At 42.6% G+C, this 16,987-nt stretch overlaps 1 protein-coding gene across 2 annotated transcripts; it reads right to left on the bottom strand.

The window, feature by feature from the left end:
- Window positions 1-1,491: 1,491 nt before the first annotated feature.
- Window positions 1,492-16,681, bottom strand: uba5 (ubiquitin-like modifier activating enzyme 5). Of its 2 annotated transcripts, XM_068001801.1 has the most exons (12): window positions 16,416-16,681; window positions 13,038-13,083; window positions 12,853-12,942; window positions 12,053-12,162; window positions 10,319-10,405; window positions 8,819-8,903; window positions 8,544-8,648; window positions 7,065-7,192; window positions 6,653-6,791; window positions 5,706-5,778; window positions 2,261-2,367; window positions 1,492-1,857 (listed from the first exon to the last, which is right to left on the bottom strand). In XM_068001801.1, exons 1-12 carry the CDS (start codon window positions 16,562-16,564, stop codon window positions 1,771-1,773), a joined length of 1,206 nt encoding a protein of 401 aa, XP_067857902.1. In that variant the 5' UTR covers window positions 16,565-16,681; the 3' UTR covers window positions 1,492-1,770. The 2 variants fall into 2 exon arrangements, with proteins under 2 accessions (XP_067857902.1, XP_067857903.1); XM_068001802.1 differs by lacking the exons at window positions 13,038-13,083; window positions 16,416-16,681 and having other exon boundaries at window positions 12,858-12,944.
- Window positions 16,682-16,987: the final 306 nt, after the last annotated feature.

Genomic DNA, 16,987 nt, shown 5'->3' on the forward strand with positions numbered 1-16,987 from the left:
ACTCCTCACACCCACATAAGGCTCATCCTCAACTTAACTGCACTTCCTGACCTCCCCATTAGTCACCCCACCACTACCACTCAACCCAATCCTCATACAATGTCATGGCTCTGTCTCATACTCACCCTCTGATGCATCTCTTTCACGGTCAGCCGCTCCCAAACCAATGCATTCATCGGTTGGCCACGTCACCATCACTCACTCACACGTCTGTACTTTCTCCCCTTATAGAAGAGAGTCCAGAATGCACGGCAAAGGGTGAGGACCGGAGGGGGGCCGCAACAAATCGTCATCCTTAAAGACGCGGAGCAGGAGGCGCTGGAGCTGAGCCGCACCCTCGAGTGCCTGTCCGTTGGGGACGCAGAGACTGGCACCCGACAAACGTCTGGTGACACAACTTTAACATTCAGCACACACAATATGAATTGATGTTAACATGTCCTGCCATCTTCAGCACCTCAGTATGCTCATTGCAACATGACACATCTGTGATGATGCTTAATATTGCCTTCTGTTCTCTTACATGGCATTCAGCGGCCGCTGTGACAGCGGAGGGCGATTCCTCAGAGGACCTGCCAGCCTCTGAGGGGACACCGTCACATCTGAGCGAGCCATCCACCAGCGCAGATACTCACACCTTGGTGGGTCCTAATCCTCAGTTAGTTGGGGTTGCACTTGGTGAGTTACCACACAAGTGAGCACGAGCAGACACTGTTAAAATCTTGTCATTAAAAGGGTGACATAAATCTTGTCATTAAAAGGGTCCTTACGTTGTTAAGTACCAGCCCTAACTTTCTGCGGCGAGTTTAATTCATTTTAACAGCACAAATGCAGCAATTTCTTGACACTCACGGGGAGGTTGATGGGAGCTCCCGTTTTTGTGAGGCTGACGACGGAGTGACGCAAATCGTCCAGCAATTTGTAGTGACTTGCAACTCATGGTGTAACTTTTCCTCACCACATAACTGCATGCATATTAAACTCACTGTTATTTTCCCAGATAATTCTTAGCTAAGTTTTTTCAGCTTCTGACTGATTTACTCAGATTGCCTGATCATGATCCCAGCAAATGCAGGTCGCACTCACTGCTTTTTCCATTAATAAAATAAAATTTTCTGGTTAGCCCAGTTCCTGCTGAACGCCTGGATCTGAACACCTGAGGCCTGCTGGTCTCCTGGCTCAAAAGTAAATATCAGAGCTGCAAGGATAGTAAATTCTGCCAGGTTCTGGACATCCAGACAACAAATACTTATCCCACTAGATCAAGAACCCAGAGTCTGTGGGAAATTAAGTGGGATGTTCAGTTGCATTTGGCTAGTCTGCATAAACCGAGTCCTGAATTCTTGTGGGTCTCCCAACTCCCACAACAATCGTGGATTTTTGAGAGTGTGGATAAGTGAGGTTTCACTATATTACAGCTCTATTTGCCCTCGTTTATATTAAAAGGTACTAACTTTCAAGGATTTAAACAACTGCAGCTCACAGCATCACTTAAGTTTGCATGGTTTAATTATACACAGTCATACATTTACACCAATATAGTAGCTCCTAAGGAATACAAAGTAGAAGAATTCACAATGTATAATGGCCCTCAAGAGGATAAATGATTCTTGGGGTTAAAACTAAGGTTTAAAACATGGTGTTTTAATTATATTTACTATCATTGACAACAGTTAATACCATGAGTCAGCTCCACTAAACAAGGCCTTTGTGTTATCAGGTCCAATCATTTGGATCACATCAGTAAACTCGATTGTGTAGGTGGAACTGCTAAAGGCACCTCATCGCAGCCATGAGATCCTCCAGACTCTGCTCTGTCTCTGGCACTGTATCTCCAATGGTGTCCGTACCCTCCTCCTGGTTATAGGACAGACAACAAACAAGAATGAAAGTGAGGTGTTGTCAGTTACTATCAGTAGAGGAGAGCTTAGATAGTCCTCAGATACTTCTTAGTAGCTGGCTATAGAACAGTAATGGGCAGAAGCCTGAAAGCAGGTGGCAAGCCTGACCTTGCTACCAGCAACGGGGAGAATGCAGGAAGAAAAAGTAAAAAGAAATACAAACTGCACCTGTAGAGGAACCATCTACATTTCTAAACTGTTAAAAATAATTTTCTTTCAACATTATTCCAAGGACAATTACTAAAACAAAGTTTTATTCTGCGGATGTATATGGTATATATTTTTTAATCTAACATTATCATTTACAGTGTTAAGATTTCAAGTTGTGTTATTACAGTATTAACAAAATTTGGACGTACTTTATCAGGCACAGTATAAGCTACTGTGATTCCCTTTGGAAGGTCAGGCACAGTGCCTGAAGCAGCCTTCAATTCTTCCTCCGAGATCTCTGAAACCAGTTCGATACCTGCTCAAATTAAAAAGCATGACATAAACACACCATTCTGGAGATCAGCCATAATGATTTATACAATGAATTACTGTGAGGGGAGCTGGAAAAACAAGTCAATCTGTTGTATTCACCTCCACCTAAATTTTTTTTTAATAAACTCATAATTCAACAAGTTCAGAAACCATGGGCTCCCCCTGACAAATGCCAGCCTGTAATTAGGCAGCAGCAGGTATGCTTTGAGGTGCTCAGTGTCTGTCCCTTCCCTCCTCTCCATGGAGTGCTTCACCATTAAAAAGTACTCTGTTGAGACATTCAGCCTAAGGAACTTAATCTGGCAGTGGAAGGTGGGTCTGAGTGACAGCTCCCACGGGAAGGAGCCCATCACTGAGAGAGACGGGGGAGGGGGGGCGGGGGAGCGAGAGAGACGGCGGGGGAGAGCCTTAGGATTGGGAGAGTTTTAGATATCAGCAAAGGACGACCAAAAAAATTGATAAAACGGGAGAAAATAGACCATGAAAGCAAACTAGCAAGAAATATAAAAACGGATTGTAAGAGCTTCTACAAGTATGTAAAAAGGAAGAGAGTAGCAAAAGTAAATGTAGGTCCCTTAGAGGCTGAGACAGGATAAATTATAATGGGGAATCAGGAAATGGCAGATGCGTTAAATAAATATTTTGTATCTGTCTTCACATTTGAAGACACAAAAAGATACCAGAAATAGTGGGGAACCAAGGGTTAAATGAGAGTGAGGAACTTAAAGTAATTAATATCAGTAGAGAAAAAGTACTTGAGAAACTAACGGGACTGAAAGCTGACAAATCCCCGGGACCTGATGGCCTACATCCGAGGGTTCTAAAAGATGTGGCTGCTCAGTTAGTGGATGCATTGGTTATGATCTTCCAAAATTCCCTAGATTCTGGAACGGTCCCAGTGGATTGGAAGGTAGCAAATGTGACCCCGCTATTCAAGAAGGGAGGGAGAGAGAAAACAGGGAACTATAAGCCAGTTAGCTTAATATCACTCGTCCGGAAAATGCTGGAACCCAATATAAAGGAAGTGGTAACAGGGCACTTAGAAAATTATAATATGATTAGGCAGAGTCAAAATGGTTTTATGAAAGGGAAATCATGTTTGTCAAATTTATTAGAGTTTTTTGAGGATGTAACTAGCAGGGTCGATAAAGGGGATATTTGGATTTTCAAAAGGCATTCGATAAGGTGCCACATAAAAGGTTGTGACGCAAGATAAGGGCTTATGGGGTTGGGGGTAACAGATTAACATGGATAGAGGATTGGTTAAAGGACAGAAAACAGAGAGTAGGAATAAACGGGTCATTTTCAGGTTGGCAGGCTGTAGCTAGCAGGGTGCTGCAAGGATCAGTGCTTGGGCCTCAGCTATTTACAATCTATATTAATGACTTAGATGAAGGGACTCAGTGTAATGTATCCAAGTTTGCTGACGATGCAAAGCTAGGTGGGAAAGTAAGCTGTGAGGAGGACGCAAAGGGATGTAGACCAGTTAAGTGAGTGGGAAAGAAGGTGGCAGATGGAGTATAATGTGGGGAAATGTGAGGTTATTCACTTTGGTAGGAAGAATAGAAAACAGAATGTTTTTTAAATGTTGAGAAACTATTAAATGTTGGTGTTCAGAGAGATTTGGGTGTCCTCGTACAAGAAACACAAAAAGTTAGCATGCAGGTACAGCAAGCAATTAGGAGAGCAAATGGCATGTTGGCCTTTATTGCAAGGGGGTTGGAGTACAAGAGTAAGGAAGTCTTACTACAACTGTACAGGGCTTTAGTGAGACCTCACCTGGAGTACTGCGTACAATTTTGGTCACCTTATGTATAGAAGGATATACTTGCCTTAGAGGGGGAGCAATGAAGGTTCACTAGATTGATTCCTGGGATGGGAAGGTTGTCCTATGAGGAAAGATTGAGTAGAATGGGCCTATACTCTCTGGAGTTTAGAAGAATGAGAGGTGATCTCATTGAAACATATAAGATTATGAGAGGGCTTGATAGGGTAGATGCTGAGAGGTTGTTCCACTGGCTGGAGAGTCTAGAACTAGAGGGCACAGTCGCAGGATATGGGGTCGGCCATTTAAGACTAAAATGAGAAGGAATTTCTTCACTCAGAGTTGTGAATCTTTGGAATTCTCTAGCCCAGGGAACAGTGGATGCTGACTCGTTGATTATTCAAGGCTGAGATCGATAGATTTTTGGACTCTAAGGGAATCAAGGGACATGGGGATCGGGCAAGAAAGTGGAGTTGAGTTCGAAGATCAGCCATGATCTGATTGAATGGTGGAGCAGGCTCGAGGGGCCATATGGCCTACTCCTATTTCTAATGTTGAGATGAGGAGGGAGGGAGAGAGGGGGGCGGGCGGGGGAGAGGGGAGAGAGAGATTGATGCAGGCAGAGAGAGAGAGAGAGAGAGAGAGAGGAATAGAAAGATGAGGGGGGTTGAGAGAGATGTGGGCACTGGTGCACTGTCCACCTCATGGCAACTTCCCTATAATTGCACGGCTAAGATAGCTATCTTGATGGTTGAGAACTCGATGGCCCGCTCCCTCAACAACTTATACTTATATAGCACCTTTAATCCAGTAAAACATCCCAAGAGACATAACAAATGGGGTTAATAATACACTGACCAGGAATTGGGAGAGGTTTAGGGGAGATGATTGTCAGAGAGTAAAAGAGATAGATTTGGAGGAGACCTTTAAAAGGTGGGGGAAGTTATAGCAAATGAAGGCATGTAAGAAGAGAATTCCAGAGTGCAGAACCATAATGGCTCTGTCACTAGAGAGAGGGTCCGCACTTGGACATACAGCTGGAGTAGGTTGGAGAGTTAGGGTGGGGAGGGGCCATGGAAGAATCTGTAACAAGGCTGAGATTTTATATTCAATATCTTGGGGATGGGGAGCCAGTGGTCATCATGGGCTGATGCCTAACTTGTCCTTAATATGGGATAGGATGCAGGTACTGGATGAGTTGAAGTTCATGTGAGGTTGGCAAGGAAGGCACTGGTAAAGTCAAACCCAGAGAAGATGTGATGCGCTGCATCATCTCGACACTCTGGAGTTCCAACACCCTACTCTACTGAGCCCTGTCATCAGTTATTTCCTTCTGAGCGCCTCTTCAACCAAGAGGGGGGACAAGCCACCAGGACCTACACCTCTGCTCTTCAGGTGGGAGGAAACTATTCTTTCATTATTTTCTTCTTCCCCGCCGCCCCCCCCCCCCCACTACTCCGAGGGAAGTGCCTGGGCCCCACTGGATCTTTTGAACAATTAAGAATTAAGTTAAATTTTTACATCAATAAAATAAGCCACATTCAAACTGATCTTACCCCACTCGTTGTTTTCATGTACAATCTGTTCATTTTCTTCCACTAATTGTTGCTTTGGTCGTGTTACTTTTTTCTGTTAGAGAGATGTTAGAGAGATGACACATAGGTTATTCATCTTCTACAAAGTGCTACACATGCACCATGGTTTTTATTAGGGGAAGGGGGAAAAAGAGGGGGAAGGAATAAAAGTAAACTTTTCCTTTCACCTCTGGTACTTGGATTCAAATCCAACCGAGACTAATAGGACGCGTCTGTCCGCCTGTTGGCTGTAAGGGTTGTATGTGAAATCAGTTGGGGCAGTCTCACTCCAGCTCCCAGTGGGCAGAGGCCCAAAGCACAAAAAACTTCCACTGAGTTGGCAATCTCACTTAGAATGGTTGGTATGGGAAATGGAAATATGTCACACTGGTGCAATAGGGAAGGTGCTCTTCTGAGGGTGGGGCCGAGGTATATTGTTGAAGCAAAGCAGAGGGAACTTTACTCTGCACCTAACCCTGCTATACCTGACACTGAAGTGATTGTTGCTGAGATTGGGTGCCTCAGAAATGGAAAGTGCACCATTCCCCAACTTTAATATTACTCATCTTAGTGACTATAATGAAGCATTTATCTGTTGGGATGAAAGATTTATTTTCTTAGTTTTGACAACATACCTGTCAGGGAATGAAAATTCGAAGGACAATAGTCAACTGGGCACTTTCATGAGTCTTCTAGTGGTTGACACAAAGCGACATCGTTAAAGAGGTCAGGCGTAGGTCAACCACCCACCTTCTTGGTCACAACATGCAAGGCCCATGGAAACCAAAAGAAAATAAATACTGAAAGGGTGTGGGTGTGTGGATCAGGAATGGCATCACAGTCTGTTAATATGGCACACCTTATTTAAGGAAAGGTTGGCACGCATTTACTCAGGTCGGGGGTGACTACTGCTTAAATTGAAGGACCACCTTGTTGTACTCTTCCTGTTGGTGTCTGCAGCTTCGATCATCACAATTAGGATTTGGTTTCATAGTCATTGTAGGAAAGAAATCTTGCATTGCATTGTAGCCCAAGTAATAACTCACAGAACCAAAGCCTAAAAGATACCTTGAAAAGCAAAAAAAACACTGAATTACTCATTAAATAGCCAGGCATAAAACTATTTTAGATTTAGTTAGTTTAGTTAGTTTTAGCCATATTTGTTGTCTGTGACTAGTGAGCCATTAAAAAATTCTGGCAGTCACTTGTGAGAAACATAAACCACTATTTGGAACTCTAGGCCTACTGTACAAACACAGTAAACATACACCACTGCTTTTGAAACAGCCTGTTTTATAGTGTCATTTCCCACATTTATTTATTTAATATTTACATACTTACTTCAGGACATTTTGTACAAGAAGCCCTGCTACTACTCCCATAGTAGTGGGCAGACTGGCTGCACACACCCCATCGCGTTTCAGCGTCTTTTCATCAATATTCGCAGCTACCACGAGCGGGGGCGCACACTGCAATAGGAACACACAACACGGAATTTCACACATTTTCAAGATCGCTAGCAAGTTTAACCACAGCTTGGTAAATAAAAATTTTAATTGATTTAAGATCTAGCTTAGTGATCATTTAAACATCATCTAAACAACTGCAATTAATAAGGTGCACAGTGCAAGAGCTCAACACATGCAGTTAATTCATTAAGATTCAAAGAAACATGGGTCCTGAAATTCCTATGGTCTGACTGAGCAGAAAAGGTGATTTCCATCGGGGCGATGGGAGGGAGATAGGAATTTGGGCGGAACCTTAAACCAGGCTTCTACTCTATTCATAATGGCCCTTTTAATTTTGGTACGGCTCTGGACAGACCTTCTGCCCATCCCCTATGTCAAGAGAGCACATCTGGGCAAGTTCTTGGGCTTCCCCAGGAAATTCTGTCCATTCGGTCCCTATAAGGCCTCAGCGGAGCTCACACCATCCGAGAGCTGGTGTGAAACCAGCTGAGGTCCAGAAAAAGCCCCAGAATCTCCAGGGGGTATCAACTCACTTTGAAATGCTCCCAAATTGCTCCCTCAGGAACAAAACTTCCACTTACTTTATTCTTATCCTTGACCCTTCCTGGGCCACTAGAGTCCCTCTGTTGGGAGCGGCTGGGTGTCACTCAGACATCCGCCAGACAATAGGGGTGGGTGCTGCTGAACTGCCCTTGTAGGCACTTTGCGCCCATCCCAATCACGCAAATGACCCCTTTACCTGAATATGTGACAGGATCCGTGGCATCAATGGCAGCTGGACAGGGTTTCCATTCTGCCACACTTAAGCTGGCAGAGTGGTCCCCATCGTTCAGATGTCTCAAAGCAACTAGCAACTGCAAGTGAAGACTACCGTTATCCAAATGTTAGCAGACCGAAACCCTGGTTTATTAATATTCTAACAGATTAATTCTCTTAAGCTGTATACATGCTAATAAATAGTGTACACACAGCAACATTTAAAAGCCACGATGACGATATATTGTTGATATTCACTATAAAGTCTCAATGACTGTGATACATTGGCACCACATGGAGTCCCTTTAACTTGAACAGATGAGTTTAAAGCTTCTAGGAAGAAGTGTCAACATTGATGTCTCTCGCTCTGATTATTATATATATATTTAAAAAAATATATGCTTCAATATCAGTATCTCTCAATCATGGATCATATATCTTGGTAAAGCAATCGTTATCAAAAACAGGTCTCCACAGACCGTAGCTTAAATACAACTTTGTGCCTGTGAAGTTATGAATCAATTTTGCTAGGTAAAGATTAAGCATTTATTTGTAACAATGTAAACAGAAGTGCAATGCACAACACTCAACATACCGCAAAACAGGCAGTTTCTCCTGGAATGAGGAACTGTATATGCCCTGAGACTGCATTTTCACTGACCCCAGACTCCATCCACATCTGAGCAAGCTCATTACAGGCCTGAAAAAAAAAACTTCAAAGATGTGTGACAGGGGAAGAGAAACATATAATTCTACAAACAAACTCAATTTTATAACTAATCATTAACGTTATTTGATAGTGACTTTAAAATAAAAAGTTCCTAAGTTCACCAGGCACGGTGAATCTTGCATAGGTTAACATCAACTCACTGTGTTTATTGTCATGCGAGCTTCAAAGTTGTCTACGCAGCTCAATACCAGGTCCACAGGTTTTCCTTCCTCTAATCCACCATTCCTAATTAAAACAAAATCGCAGTGCTGAGTTAATCCTTTGGCATAGAAGAGCTGGAGAGCCCAGTCTATTCTCACTTGGAAACGGCACAATATAAGGAAGGCATTGCTCAAGAGCATAAAAAGGTAGAAATTAGGAAATTTGCTGGAAAAATCCAGGACTCATGGTTAGAAAGTTAAAGAAACCAATACTAAACATGTCCAGGTACAATTTTATTCCACTCACAAACCTAAGAATTGTGAACTTTTAGCTGGCTTGTTACGAAGATGAAAGGTCTTCCTTCGTAAAGGAAATCAACCGTGCCTATTGCTGGCAGCTAATTTAAGAATAGCATCAGCAGCCGGCTTGGACCAGGATGCTCACACTCTTGGCCCACAGTCTAGGTATGGGGGGGTGGGGCGAGGGGGGGTATAGGATTAACTGAACTAAACTGCCATCAAGTACAGTGAAGGCAAAATCTGTCAAATTATCCAAGCATGAGCTGGTGATTCTGCTTCATGAAGTGGTTCTGCAATACTGTCCAAAGGCCCAGGTGCTGTGGCATCCACCTAGTTTATATTGCAGGCCGGTATTGTAGAAATTACAACATAGAAACAGGCCATTCGGCCCAACCAGTCTGTGTTGTTTATCCTTCACTCAAGCAGTAGTCCTAATCCCATGTGCCCACTGTTTCCATACTCTTTATTACCCTTTTCTTTCATTCATCTAATTAACCTATTCTTAAATGTTGATATGGTCTCTACTTCAATCATTAATTCCAGTAGTGCATTCTACAGCCTCACAACCCTCTGTGCAAAGATGTTTCTCCTGCTCGCTGTCAGTTTGCACAGCACTTAAATAGAAAAACCTTTGTCTTTTGCCGCCATTCCTTCTGTAATGGTTGAGGAGTGTATGTGTAGGCCAGCAACCATAAAACAGCACCGCTGGCCTATACGATTGGGCAGGGCTACTCAGCATGAAGATAAGAAACAGTCTCTGCATCCAGTGACAATGAGGAATAACAGTTCTTTTTAGGTGGCTACTGCAGTCTCCAAAGGCAGTATTGTTGTTACCAGTTACAAAATGAGGACCATAAGAGGTACTGTTCGGGTAGGTTACCTGGTGGTTTTGTTACTACACCAGAAACCCAGAGGTCATGAGTTCAAATGCCACCATGGCAAGTTCTGGAATTGAATTTTTAAAAATCTGGAGTTTGTTGGCTGGCATTAAAAAATTACCATGGAAGCTGCTGGATTGTCATAAAAACCCATTGCTTCACTGATGTCTTTCAGGGATGCGAACCTGCCCCTCCTACCCAGTCTGGCCTACATGTGACTCTAGGCCCACTTCCCCAGAACAAATAAAAAACACATTTAAGTGGCGTAAAGGGCATGTGGAGAATGAGGGCCATGATGCCTACTGTACATCGTAAACCTGACCTGATTCGATCCATAAAATGCTGAAAGTTGTCCACTGTTGTGATGTTATAGTTGTGAATTTCAAAATGAACATCAGGATTAATATTCCTGTAAATTAAAGGAACAGATAATTTACATTCAGCTCCTGATAGGGTGCAAAAAGCTACATTAGCACCATTGGCGTACAATCTGTCAGAAGCACAAGAGGAAAGTCGTCCATTATACAGAGTTAAGGATCGGATTGTTAAAAACAACAATTGAAGATTAAGTTGGCTACTGGTTATACAGGACTGTTCTTTAGATAGAATATGCAAAAGCCCTTTCAAACATCAATTATATCCAACAAAAACAGAAAAAGCTGGAAACACTCAGGAGGTCAGTCAGCATCTGGGGAGAGAGGAATGAGTTAACATTTCAGGTGGGGACCCTTTGTCAGAAGGTATTACAGATCAATGTTGTTCATCTGTGAGGTCTTCCAGTTATGAGCGGCCTACACCTGAAAGGTTAACGCATTCCTTCTCTCCCCTGGTGCTGACTGCCCTCTTGAGTGCTTCCAACATTTTCTGTTTTTGTTTTAGGTTTCCAGCATCTGCAGCTTTTTGCTTTTTCAACTGTTTGCGATGGCTTTAAGTAAATGTAAGAGCTTTACACAGGTGTGTAGTAAAAACACGTGTCTTTAAATATGATCTGGTTTGACACAGTTTCCAATAGAAATGAGACACAATTACCTGAATGAGTTTGAAATTCTAGCTGACAGAAGTTTGTAAGCATTTTGTTCCATTTATGGTAAGATCTGGTTTATAAGTCACACTTTAATCCAAGATTTATGTTCTCCAAATATATGTTAGCAATTGTAATGACCTTGCAGGATTTTCAGCCATAGAGAGAGTAGTTATTAATGGTAAAGGTTCTATGGATCAGTGTTAGGGCTATTACTTTTCACCATCTTTATCAACGATCTGGAAGGCGGCATCAGGAGAACTAGCTGCAAGTTTGCAGATAACAGAGATATGTGATGGCGGAAGGAACTTAGATCAGAAAATAGGTTGCAGGCAGATTTGGTTCTACTGGGGGAATGAGCCCCATGTCTGGCAGACATCTTTTAATATGGAGAAACGCAGCATGATGTGCTTAGGTAGGGGAAACTCCAAGCATGTGTGCACCCTGCAGGGTTATGTGCTCAAGGCTGCAGAGGGCCTGCTGGTTATAGTGCATGAGTCATTGAAGGCCTGTGACCAGTATCGTGAGACTATTGTGAAACTGAATAGAGTTGCTGAGACGATTAAATACAAAAGAATACTGGAATTTTCAGTGAGTTTGCGGCACAAAGATACATGTAATTGAGACATAAACCCAATTTCTGGCGTAAACATAATTTCTGGCGTAAAAGATCGAAGAAATTTGGGCGCAAACGTGTCACGCATGTAATTACGCTACACCCGAATTTCCTCGATCTTTTACATCTGCTGCCGTGACTTACTCAGCACACGTGGGGGGAAATTGAACTTGGGTCCTTCCTGGTTTGTATGGCTTAGTACTACACCAGGTAGTGTATTTACCAACGGAACCACCAGGGAGACAGTCTTTTACCATCACAACAGCTTTTCCATTCTTGCATTAATGGAAACATAGATGCATAATATAACATGCACTTTTCCACCAAATTTATCAGACAATAGCATAAGTTCAGCTCTGGATTCCTGGCTCACAAAGGGAGAACACAACTGTTTTGGTGGTAACTATGATTTGCTTTACCTCAGTGTGTGCTTAGCTGCCTCCACTTTACTTAGACCAGCTTGGTGAGGCTGAAAGAACAGCCTGTTCATATTGGCCAGTTCTACTTTGTCGTAATCAAATAGTAATAGCTGGAAGTTAGAAAGAAAAGATCACACTGCTTAATTTAACCAACAATTTAATTTACTTACAATTTTTTAAAAACCCACTATCAAAACATTGTTGTTACAGTCTCCTGTAACATTCCAGTTAATCAATAGTCAAGGAGCAGCTCTGGCTCGGAGTAGATCACTGCAGTTAGCCAATAGCATGATCAGCATTGAATCATGGTTAGTGAACAACTACTTCAACCCACATAAACAAGCATTAGAAGACCCATGGAATATAAATGAGTGCACATGTAACTCATGGGTGATACAGTCTTGAATGAGTTATTGTCAGCGCTTTGAAAGGGATCTTCATAATGTATTCTGTTTATACCATACAATAAATATATATTTAAAATAGGTCTAACAGTGTATTATAATCCTATGCAATGCTAGTGTTAATCAGTCGCTTGTATCGTGCTGGTTTAGAACATTCGTACTCTAAATAAATCTCTTCAAACACATTTTCAAAGGTTAAAAAAAATTGATATGATCACCATGAAATATGAAAACTATTTTGTGGAGACATAAAAATGTCTCCTGCCCATGTACAACCTGGATCTATTATGGCAAATTTAAAAGTGACCTATAATTTGTGTAGAATGGTTTTGTCATCCTATTGTTTATTCAGTCGAGAGATGATAAAGATCAAAAGAAATTGAATATTCGCATTACCTTACCAATGCCACATCTTGTCAACATTTCAGCTGTCACACTTCCAACCCCGCCAACGCCCACAACTGCCACCGTGAATTCACGAATTTTCTGTTTTCAAATTAGAAAATATTCTTTAGTCTCATTATGAGCACCGAAACATCTAAAAGAAGCATATTTATGAATTATTTACAAATTCAGCTCACCTCGTAATCTGCAACAATTCCCATTCGTTTCAGAGCCATCAGCCGACTAAATCAAATGGAAACAATTGTTGAACAACTTAAAAAGAGAGATAGTATGCAAACTATATTTAATCAAATTACACAATGAGAGGGACCTGGAGACTCTTGGAGGGCTCCCATGGTAATTGAATGGTTATAATTGTTTTCTCCCACAGATATCTATCACTAGTATTTTGTTCACTATGGCAAAGAGTTAAAATACCAGAGGATACATGTTAAAAACAAAAATTTACGAGAAAGGGAAATTAGTAAGAAAGTAAGACAAAGAATTAGAGTTGTGGACTAATATATCAGGAAAGACCACTAAAGTGTGCAATATAAATGAGCTAAAGAGGCCATTAGATGTGTTTATGAAGGGACCGAGGGATACGGTGAGAAGATGGGTTGAGAAATGGGCTTATTGGACCTGAAGGACTTTTCTGGTTTGTAAACATTCTTATGTTCTTATGATAGCAGCATTGCTAACTTTGGAGCAGAGAGATTTCTTGGTACATCATTACACAATAACAAAATGCATTACAACAATTTTATCTGGTATCCTGAAAAATCCCTGAACCTTTATATAGTCAGTTTGTAGAAATGTTCCAATTTCAGCTATGGACTCAGCCATGAGGGGTGATATAATACTAACGGGGACATGTAAATTATAAGGGAACGTGCTTACAGGTAAATATCGTGGGGGATAAGGGCAAATGAGAGGGGGAAAATAATAAAACAGACATGGGAAAGCAAAAGTATTTAACACTAATGCTAGAAGCATACAAGTTTATGGAATTTTCGAAATATGTTGAAGGAAATGTGTGATATAATTTACACAGAGGCTTGCTTAAACTAATGCATTTTTTTAAATATTAGGGTACAGAAACTGTACAAACTAAACAGTTGGGAGAAAAACAAAAGGGTGAGAGAGGACACTGCATTCATAGAGAGAAATTACATTAAGTTCCTTGCCTGATGCAGCAGAGACAGTGTGGATTAAGATGAAGGGTGGTAAAGGAATGAAGGTAGTTATTGGTTGTTATAGACCACTTGGAGATGAAGAGAGGAGAGACAGCGAGAGCATGGTTTTCACCTGTGTACGCACCAGCCCATGATTTTCCTGTCCATTAAAATTAATTAGGCGGGGGGGGGAAGAGAGGAGACGGGACTATAGGCTGGGAAGTGTAAAGTGTACAAGCGGAAAACCCCAGCCAAAGTATTTCTGTAGATCAGGGAGGCCTGTAACAAGGCCTGGTGGCTAATCCGAGGGGATTTCAATTACCCAGATGCGGAGTGGAGAAACGACAGAGCAAAAACCAGAGGAGTGGTACATCCTCCTTCAGTTCACAGGAACTGAGGAACATGAGTAGGCCAATTAGCCCCTCGAGCCTATTCTGCCATTCTATTAGGTCGTGGGGATAGAAGAGAATGTGAAAGTGTTTGTATGATGTTTACTTTCAAGCTCCACCCAACATATACTCCAACTCAGCCAGAATTCCACTGCTGGTATTGTAACCTGCAGAAAGTCCTGCTTACCTATCACCCCTGTGCTCTCCAATCCCCACCGGCTCTTTGCCCCTCAGTGCACTAACTTTAAAGTTCTCATCCTCTACAAGTTTCCCCATGGCTACCACCTCACTTCTGCAACCATCTTCAGCCCTGCTTACACCCTCCAGTCTTCTGACTGTGGTCTACTGCGTGTGTGTCCCTCCTTATGCTCTACCATCAGAAGCATGGCCTTCAGCCATTTTGCCCCCATACTTTGAAATTCTTTCTGAGCTCTCCACCTTGCTACATTTTCCCCTACCCTCAAAACTTCTTACTCCCTTCCCTCCGCCACCTCCACTGACTCCTTCCGTGCTCCCACTTCGGTCTGATGCTCATTTATGAAGCGTCGAGACGTTTTGCTACATTAGTTGCCATCGTTTTAAAAGCAGAATTTCAGGTTCACAAAGGAAGCAGAAATGTAGGGACAGCACCAAAGCAGTGCCAAGCGACTCAACCTTCGGATAGGCTTTAGCGCTGTCTTAAGAATCCCACTTTCCTGGGCACTGAGTTGAGACTTCCTTTGAGAATCATGACTGTTGACGAAGCTGCAAGTACCAACACCATGCTCTTTCTGTTGAATCCTTATTCCAAAATTCAACCTGACTCACCAATCAACCATGTCCGTTGGTTGGGATGCATTAGGCTGGGGAAGGGGGCCCAGGCACTCCGCGAGCCAGCCAAACCTTTTGCTCTGCTCACCAGGGAAACCAGCTTTGATCTCTGATGCTTACAAACAATCCTGGTATCTCTACTGCACCATCATCTGTATGTTTACTATCTGTGAAAGCAGTGTATTATGTAAAATATATCGATAACGGCATGTTTACAATACAGTAATGAGGGGCTGGGATGACAAAGCTGTTCCCAGTTATGTAAATCCCTTATTAAGATTACTACTTTATAATCACTTTGTACAGTATTTATCAGTTTTGGGAAGTTTTTATTGTTTTGAATCAATTTTCGAAGGACGATGTGCAGGTACAAATACTTGCATTGATATAGCCCCTTTAACATAGTAAAACGTTCTAAGACGCTTCACAGGAGAGTAATCAGACAAAAGTTGACACAGAGCCAAAGAAGGAAACATTAGGACAAGTGACCAAACGCTTGGTCAAAGAGGTAGGTTTTAAGCAGTGTCTCATAGGAGGAGAGAGAGAGATGGAGAGGTGAAAAGGTTTGGGAAGAGAATTCCAGAGCTTTGGGCTTAGGCGGCTGAAGGCACGGCTGCCAATATTGGGGCAAAGGAAGTGGGGGATGTAGAAGAGGCCAAAGTTGGAGGAATGTAGAGATTTCAGAGGGTTGTAGGGCTGGAGGAGGTTACAGAGATAGGGAGGGGGCGAGACTAGGGAGAGATTTGAAAACAAGGATGAGAATTTTAAAATCAAGGCGTTTCTGGACCAGGAGCCAATATAGGTCAGCGAGCACAGGGGTGATGGGTGAACGGGATTTGATGCCATCAGCAGAGTTTTGGATGAGCTTAAGGTTATGGAGGGTGGAAGATGGGAGGCAAGCCAGCCTGTTCCTGACTTATTTTTAAAATTCTAAGTAATTTTTAGCCGTTCCAGAAAACTTCGTGTCTACTAAAAGTAAGTGCAACATTTATTATGTGAGGACGTTGTAATCTGCTGCCGGAATCCGGCTGCACTGAGGCCGGAGGCGACTAAACGCCATATGGTTACTGCCAGCTCATCGTTAGTTCACTGCAGAGACATTTCAGTCATTTCGCAGCCCCTCACTTGGTGCCATTTTCAGTCGGACACTTGTCATTGCTATTGCTTTGGCCGCCTGTCTATAAAGTGCAGCGACCATCACCTGTAAGGGTTGGAGTCCACCACCTCTGCGCTCATCCTTCCTATCCTGGGTCTGCACTGCCGGTCCCCAGAGCCCGCTTTGGCCTTTTCTCTCGCCAGCTCATCCTCTAGTGTTCGGATTTTCGCCAGTAGCTCCGGTACCGTTGCCATCGTCGGTGCTGGGCACCGGACTCGCTTCTAATCCAGGCTCTCTCCTCAAAACCCACGTCTGCACCAGCCCTCCTCCTCCTCCTCCTCCTCCTCCGTCTGAGAGTCACACCATCGACTAACCGGCACCACATACAAACCCCGCACGGCAGTTCCGCCGCCTGCCAGCGGAACCTCACAGAGCGGACTAAAGGAAAGGGAGTGGAGTGGAGTGCCACGTAACAAAAGCAATGTAATCAGAACAGAAGAACAATGGAATAGAATGATAAGAAATACATAGAATAGAACGACAAGAAGGATGGAATGAAATGTAACAAATACAACAGAATGAAATGTAACAAATACAACAGAATGGAATGTAACAAATACAACAGAATGAAATGTAACAAATACAACAGAATGAAATGTAACAAATACAACAGAATG

Source organism: Heptranchias perlo, chromosome 2, assembly GCF_035084215.1.
Source record: "Heptranchias perlo isolate sHepPer1 chromosome 2, sHepPer1.hap1, whole genome shotgun sequence".
Taxonomy (NCBI): Eukaryota; Metazoa; Chordata; class Chondrichthyes; order Hexanchiformes; family Hexanchidae; genus Heptranchias; species Heptranchias perlo.